Genomic DNA, 8,266 nt, shown 5'->3' with positions numbered 1-8,266 from the left:
GTGGGGAAATGGATGCCTAAATATGATCCCCACCCTTTTTCCTCCAAACATAACAATGGTCATTATTACCAAACAGTTCTATTTTTGTTTCATCAGACCAGAGGACATTTCTCCAAAAAGTATGATATTTTTCCCCATGTGCAGTTGCAAACCGTAGTCTGGCTTTTTTATGGTGGTTTTGGAGCAGTGGCTTCTTCCTTGCAGATCGGCTTATCAGGTTATGTCGATATAGGACTCGTTTTACTGTGGATATAGATACTTTTTTACCCGTTTCCTCCAGCATTTTCACAAAGTCCATTGCTGTTGTTCTGGGATTGATTTGCACTTTTCGCACCAAAGTACGTTCATCTCTAGGAGACAGAGCACGTCTCCTTCCTGAGCGGTATGACAGCTGAATGGTCCCATGGTGTTTATACTTGCGTACTATTGTTTGTACAGATAAACGTGGTACCTTCAGGCATTTGGAAATTGCTCCCAAGGATGAACCAGACATCTGGAGGTCTACAATTTCTTTTCTGAGGTCTTGGCTGATTTCTTTTGATTTTCCCATGATATCAAGCAAAGAGGCACGGAGTTTGAAGGTAGGCCTTGAAATACATCCAACTCCAATTGACTCAAATTATGTCAAGTAGCCATTCAGAAGCTTCCAAAGCCATGACATCATTTTCTGGAATTTTCCAAGTTGTTTAAAGATACAGTCAACTTAGTGTATGTAAACTTCTGACCCACTGGAATTGTGATACAATGAATTATAAGTGAAATAATCTGTTTTGTAAAAAATTGTTGGAAAAATTACTTGTGTCATACACAAAGTAGATGTCCAAACCGACTTGCCAAAACTATAGTTTGTTAACAAGAAATTTATGGAAGGGTTGAAAAATGAGTTTTAATGACTCCAACCTAAATGTATGTAAACTTCCGACTTCAACTGTATGTACAGACTCATTGAGTATAGCCTTGCTATTGAGAAAAGCCTTACAGACGCACAAAGAATTTGAAAACAATCCCATTTTGATAATCTCCCACATCTATTGGGGGAAATACCCCAGTGTGACATCACAGCAGCAAGCGTCCCACCTAGCCCATAGAGGTTAATGCAGTCTCCACTTTCCAAGTTTTGAAATCAGTGGAATTCGAGTATGATAGCTAAGGAGATGGAAAAAACACCTGTCTCCAGATTACATCTTCAAACTAACTGGTCACACTCCCCAAGACCCCATGTCAGCACAGATAGAGCACAAATATCCCCAGCCCTATCCTTATCCAGCCTCACATATCCTGAATGACCTGTCTCCACTTCCTCTCTCTTCCACTTCCTCTCTCCTCCACTTCCTCTTGTCTTCTCAGTCATCCCAGAAGATCGGCTTCCCATGGTTTGCTAATAACATGTCGATGGGGGAGTGTGACCAGGTGAAAGCTATGATACCTAATTGATGATCAATCCATCGTGGAACGCTTTTAACACCTTGTGTGTCGAAAGCCCCAACAAATTGAGGCTGTTCTGAGGTCAATAAAGTTTTCTTAATGTTTTGTACACTCAGTGTTAGCTGCTAGAATGTTTTATTTAACTAGGAAAGTCCGTTAAGAACAAATTCTTATTTACAATGACGGCCTACTGGGGAACAATGGGTTAACTGCCTTGTTCAGGGGCAGAATGACAGATTTTTACCTTGTCAGCTCGGGGATCGATCTAGCAACCTTTTGGTTACTGGCCCAATGCTCTAACCACTAGGCTACCTGCCACCTCTACACTCTAACCACTAGGCTACCTGCCCCCCCTACACTCTAACCACTAGACTACCTGCCGCTTCTACACTCTAACCACTAGGCTACCTACCGCCTCTACACTCTAACCACTAGGCTACCTGCCGCCTCTACACTCTAACCACTAGGCTACCTACCGCCTCTACACTCTAACCACTAGGCTACCTGCCGCCTCTACACTCTAACCACTAGGCTACCTACCGCCTCTACACTCTAACCACTAGACTACCTGCCTCCTCTACACTCTAACCACTAGACTACCTGCCTCCTCTACACTCTAACCACTAGACTACCTGCTGGTTACCGGCCCAACGCTAGGCCTAGAATCACTGGAGGCACGTCACGGGAGAAACTAGAGAGAGAGAGACATACACGTACATAGACACACACACAAAAACACACAGACAGACACACATTATATATACACACACACACCCCCCCTCACCGTGTCCCATCCTCATCATAAGCGTAGAAGTCATCCAACATGTCCGCCTGGGCAGGGCTTGCTGTCAGGCGCTGCACATCACTGAACGACCGGTGACCTAGCAACACCTCCGTTATCCGCACATAACCCTTACCTAGGATACACACAGAGAGTAATGGAGTAAGTGTGTATCTCTCTCTCTCTCTCTCTCTCTCGCTCTCTCGCTCTCTCTCTCAATCAATCAATCAATCAATCAATCAATCACTCACTGATGGCCAGTAGCAGAGCGTCTCCCACCCTGGACAGCTCCACTCTCCCCAGCAGCAGCTCTGTCACCTCTAGATGTTCATTGGCCACCGCCAGCTGCAATGCATTCTGGCCCATGTAGTCTACTGCATTCACGTTGAGACTGGGCATGTGTAGGACCATGCGTCGCACCTTGTGGGAGAAGTAAATACTGGTTCAAAAAACAGCGATATAATTATTACGTGATTAAATGAATCATGTAACAGTCAACTCATTAGTAACTTGGGGCACCACGGAAAAAGTTTGATTAATGAGTTACCGTTTCCCGAATTAACTCAAGACTATATCAAAATATATCATTATCATACCATTCATCCATTTATCATTTCCTCATATCAGTCTCATTCTGAACGTTGCATAATCCGTAAATTTGCACAAACCCAGGTCCCACTGATCATTCCGTACCACACAAATTGATTTGATTATTTATTTACTAACAAGCTAAATGATAACATAAGATACACATACACGGTAAAGGTTATTGATTAGAAACTGAATACGATGACAACAGGTCCCTAGCGGACCAACACAATATGGCACGTGTTACAAAAGATGTAGATTTAAAGAGAGAGAGAGAGAGAGAGAGAGAGAAACAACACTTGGATACATTTGTAAACTACGCTTAGTTTAGCCCTAATACCTTGCCCCGAACTGCCGCTCATAAGGGTAAGAAGTGTAATGCATGTATTTACGTGTTGAAGGTCTTCATCGGGTATCTCAGGCCTTCGTGGGCCGAGTTCCGCTTAGTAGGAGAGGTTAGACCAATGCCTTGTTCTTTGGATGGCCGTCTCCGTCGTTCTCTGTTGTAAGTCTCTGATTGTCCACAAGATGGCACAATGTCCTTTCTCTTAGTTGTCTGTTTCCTTGTACTCATTCTGGAAGAGTGGTCTTTTGAGGATGGCTAGTCAGCCATGTAGTTGATCCCAGTGTAGGAATGAAAGCAGTGTAGACAACCGATGACTTGAAGAGAATAACCGGGTGGTCCTGCTTGAATTCACCTTCTTAGATACAGTCCTCAACTGTAGCATTGATTGTTAAGAGGTTCCTTTGTCTTCTTCAACCTCGTGTTGCGTTTCGGGGTCGTGACTAATCGTAGACCTTAGCTGCAGCTCGTGGTCATCTAGTCTGATATGTTAATTATTAACTCAAATTCTTTATACCCTCGGGGTAGAAAGGGGGCATTTCCGTCTATCTTACACGCTCTCTGGGTTCCCTGGGGCGTAGCTAGTTACGAGGCAAGGTATCACAATTTACTATGATCTCGTTTAGATAACTAAAATCACAGTCTCATCGTCACAAAAACATTTTCTTTAATCTGGATATTTTCTACACAACTTAATGTATGTAAACATAATTTACACATTATGAAAACTTTAAAGTTACAATGTTTTCATCATAACGTCTTCATTTAACTTAATGACATCACAACATAGACACGTCAGGAAGTCCAGGATCCAGTTGCAGAGGGAGGTGTTTAGTCCCAGGGTCCTTAGCTTATTGATGAGCTTTGAGGGCACTATGGTGTTGAACGCTGAGCTGTAGTCAATGAATAGCATTCTCACATAGGTGTTCCTTTTGTCCAGGTGGGAAAGGGCAGTGTGGAGTGCAATAGAGATTGCATCATCTGTGGATCTGTTAGGACGGTATGCAAATTGGAGTGGGTCTAGGGTTTCTGGGATGATGGTGTTGATGTGAGCCATGACCAGCCTTTCAAAGCACTTCATGGCTACCGACGTCCTACGGGCCGTGAGTGCTACGGGTCGGTAGTCATTTAGGCAGGTTACCTTAGTGTTCTTGGGCACAGGCACTATGGTGGTCTGCTTGAAACCTGTTACGGCTAGGCGTTCCGCTAGCGGAACGTTTCGACAACATCCGGTGAAATTGCAGAGAGCGAATTTCAAAATAAATTATTAGAAATATTAAACTTTCATAAAATCACAAGTGCAATACACCAAAATACAGCTTAACTTCTTGTTAATCCAGCCACCGTGTCAGATTTCAAAAAGGCTTTACAGTGAAAGCAAACCATGCTATTATTTGAGGACAGCACCCCACCATACAAACACATGACAATCATATTTCAACCCACCAGGCGCGACACAAAACTCATAAATAACGATATAATTCATGCCTTACCTTTGAAGATCTTCTTCTGTTGGCACTCCAACATGTCCCATAAACATCACAAATGGTCCTTTTGTTCGATAAACTCTGTCGTTATATCCCCAAAATGTCAATTTATTTGGCGCGTTTGATTCAGAAAAACACCGGTTCCAACTCGCCCAACATGCCTACAAAGTATCTAATAAGTTACCTGTAAACTTGGTCCAAACATTTCAAACAACTTTCCTAATCCAACTTTAGGTATTTTAAAACATAAATAATCGATATCATTTAAGACGGAATAAACTGTGTTCAATAGTGAAAGTGGAGCGAGCGCCAGGTCGCACGCCCCAAACAAAACAGTACACTAGACTCGACACCCAGAAAGGAAAGGGCTACTTCTTCATTACTCAAAAGAAAAACATCAACCAATTTCTAAAGACTGTTGACATCTAGTGGAAGCGATAGGAACTGCAACCAGATGCCTCAGAAATCTAGAAATCTAGAAATCTAGAATCTTTCCCATAGAAAACCAATTGAAAACACAGTCACCTCTAAAAAAGAATTTTCCTGGATGGTTGTGTTCTATCCACATCTACCAATTATATGCATATCCTAGCTTCTGGGCCTGAGTAGCAGGCAGTTTACTTTGGGCACACTTTTCACCCAGACGTGAAAATAGTGCCCCCTAGCCCGAAGAGGTTTTAAAACATGTTGGCATTACAGACAGACAGAGAGAGGTTGAAAATGTTAGTGAAGACACTTGCCAGTTTATCAACGCGAGCTCGCAGTAACACGTCCTGGTAATCCGTCTGGCCCTGCGGCCTTGGAATGTTGACCTGTTTAAAGGTCTTACTCACATCAACTGCGGAGATTGTGATCACACAGTCTTCTGGAACAGCTGGTGCTCTCATGCATTTTTCAGTGAAGGTTCACCTTCCAACAGAACAACAACCCAAACCACACAGCCAATCCTACACAGGAGTGGCTTTGGGACAAGTCTCCAAATGTCCTTGAGTGGCCCAGCCAGAGATTGGACTTGAACCCGATCGAACATCTCCGGAGAGACGTAAAAATAGCTGTTCAGGGACGCTCCCCATCCAACCTGACAGAGCTTGAGAGGATCTGCAGAGAAGAATGGGAGAAACTCCCCAAATACAGGTGTGCCAAGCTTGTAGCGCCACACCCAAGAAGACTTAAGGCTTTAATCACTGTCAAAGATGCTTCAACAAAGTACTGAGTAAAGGGTTTGAATATCTCTTTTTTATTTTATTTCGAATAAAAAGTTTGGACGCACCTACTCATTCAAGTTTAAAAAAAATGTATTTACTATTTTATACATTGTAGAATAATAGTAAAGACATACTATGAACTAACACATTTGTAATCATGTAGTAATCAAAAAAAGTGTTAAACTAATCAAAAGTATCCTTGGTATGACCTTCTTAAAACAATTCCATATTGCTTAGTAGAACTCCCCCCCCCCTCCCAGCTTAGACAGGGCTTGGACTCTTATAAGTTAACTGACAGGGGTGTAACATTGTCATGGTAACAGTTCCTTATTGTTGATCCTTATTCTTGAACTGCATTGTTGAGTAGATTTAGCAAGTAAGCATTTCACTGTACCGTTTACACCTGTATTCTGTGCACGTGACCAATAAATGTGTATTTTATTTGACGGGGCTGTAATGTTGTCATGGTAACTGACCTCTGGGATATTGCCATACTCTGCCGCCTCCAGGAAGCGCTGTTCTGCATCCGAGAGGCTGATGGGCGGATCCGAGAACATGTAGGCGGGGCCTCGCAGGGCCTGTCGTCGCTTAGCAACCGCCTGACGTGCCAGGAGCTGTCGCTCTGCACTGCTGCGACTGACAATGGAAACACAAATATACATGTGTAAATACACACATACACACACACACACACACACACACACACACACACACACACACACACACACACACACACACACACACACACACACACACACACACACACACGTCAACACACACACACACACACACACACACACACACGTCAACACACACACGTCAACACACACACACGTCAACACACACACACACACACACACGTCAACACACACACGTCAACACACACACACACGTCAACACACACACACGTCAACACACACACACACACACACACACACACACGTCAACACACACACACACACACGTCAACACACACACACACACGTCAACACACACACACACACACACACACACACACACACACACACACACACACACACACACACACACACACACACACACACACATATATACAAAATACAAACTGAAACCCCTACCTACATGTACAAATGACCTCGACTAACCTATACCCTCGCACATCGACTCAGTGCCGGTACCCCCTGTATATAGCCTCGTTATTATTATTTTAGTGTTAATTATTTTATTTTTTTTACTTTAGTTAATTTAGTAAATATTTTCTAAACTCTATTTCTTGAACTGCATTGTTGATTAAAGGCTTGTAATTAAGCATTCACGGTAAGGTCTATACCTGTTGTATTCAGCATTTCACGGTAAGGTCTACACCTGTTGTATTCAGCATTTCACTGTGAGGTCTACTACACCTGTTGTATTCAGCATTTCACGGTAAGGTCTACACCTGTTGTATTCAGCATTTCACGGTAAGGTCTACACCTGTTGTATTCAGCATTTCACTGTGAGGTCTACTACACCTGTTGTATTCAGCATTTCACGGTAAGGTCTACACCTGTTGTATTCAGCATTTCACGGTAAGGTCTACACCTGTTGTATTCAGCATTTCACTGTGAGGTCTACTACACCTGTTGTATTCAGCATTTCACGGTAAGGTCTACACCTGTTGTATTCAGCATTTCACTGTGAGGTCTACTACACCTGTTGTATTCAGCATTTCACTGTGAGGTCTACTACACCTGTTGTATTCAGCATTTCACGGTAAGGTCTACACCTGTTGTATTCAGCATTTCACTGTGAGGTCTACTACACCTGTTGTATTCAGCATTTCACTGTAAGGTCTACTACACCTGTTGTATTCAGCATTTCACTGTAAGGTCTACTACACCTGTTGTATTCAGCATTTCACTGTAAGGTCTACTACACCTGTTGTATTCAGCATTTCACTGTAAGGTCTACTACACCTGTTGTATTCAGCATTTCACTGTGAGGTCTACCACACCTGTTGTATTCAGCATTTCACTGTAAGGTCTACTACACCTGTTGTATTCAGCATTTCACTGTGAGGTCTACTACACCTGTTGTATTCAGCATTTCACTGTAAGGTATACTACACCTGTTGTATTCAGCATTTCACTGTAAGGTCTACTACACCTGTTGTATTCAGCATTTCACTGTGAGGTCTACTACACCTGTTGTATTCAGCATTTCACTGTAAGGTCTACTACACCTGTTGTATTCAGCATTTCACTGTAAGGTCTACTACACCTGTTGTATTCAGCATTTCACTGTGAGGTCTACTACACCTGTTGTATTCAGCATTTCACTGTGAGGTCTACTACACCTGTTGTATTCAGCATTTCACTGTGAGGTCTACTACACCTGTTGTATTCAGCATTTCACTGTAAGGTCTACTACACCTGTTGTATTCAGCATTTCACTGTAAGGTCTACTACACCTGTTGTAT

General features: G+C 42.8%; 1 protein-coding gene across 1 annotated transcript in view; it reads right to left on the bottom strand.

Moving 5' to 3' along the window:
- Nucleotides 1–8,266, bottom strand: part of LOC106604065 (short transient receptor potential channel 3) — a 72,083-nt gene that overhangs the window by 48,206 nt on the left and 15,611 nt on the right. Inside the window, exons 2-4 of the mRNA XM_045717507.1 lie at nucleotides 6,306–6,465; nucleotides 2,458–2,626; nucleotides 2,210–2,342 (exon numbers count right to left, since the gene is read on the bottom strand). Of these exons, the coding sequence (XP_045573463.1) occupies nucleotides 2,210–2,342; nucleotides 2,458–2,626; nucleotides 6,306–6,465 (462 nt within the window). The remainder of the gene's footprint in view (nucleotides 1–2,209; nucleotides 2,343–2,457; nucleotides 2,627–6,305; nucleotides 6,466–8,266) is intronic.

The sequence above is a fragment of the Salmo salar genome, chromosome ssa04 (assembly GCF_905237065.1).
Source record: "Salmo salar chromosome ssa04, Ssal_v3.1, whole genome shotgun sequence".
In the NCBI taxonomy this organism is placed as follows: domain Eukaryota; kingdom Metazoa; phylum Chordata; class Actinopteri; order Salmoniformes; family Salmonidae; genus Salmo; species Salmo salar.
Note: the sequence above shows the minus strand (reverse complement) of the source record. Positions and strands in the feature narration are given on the sequence as shown.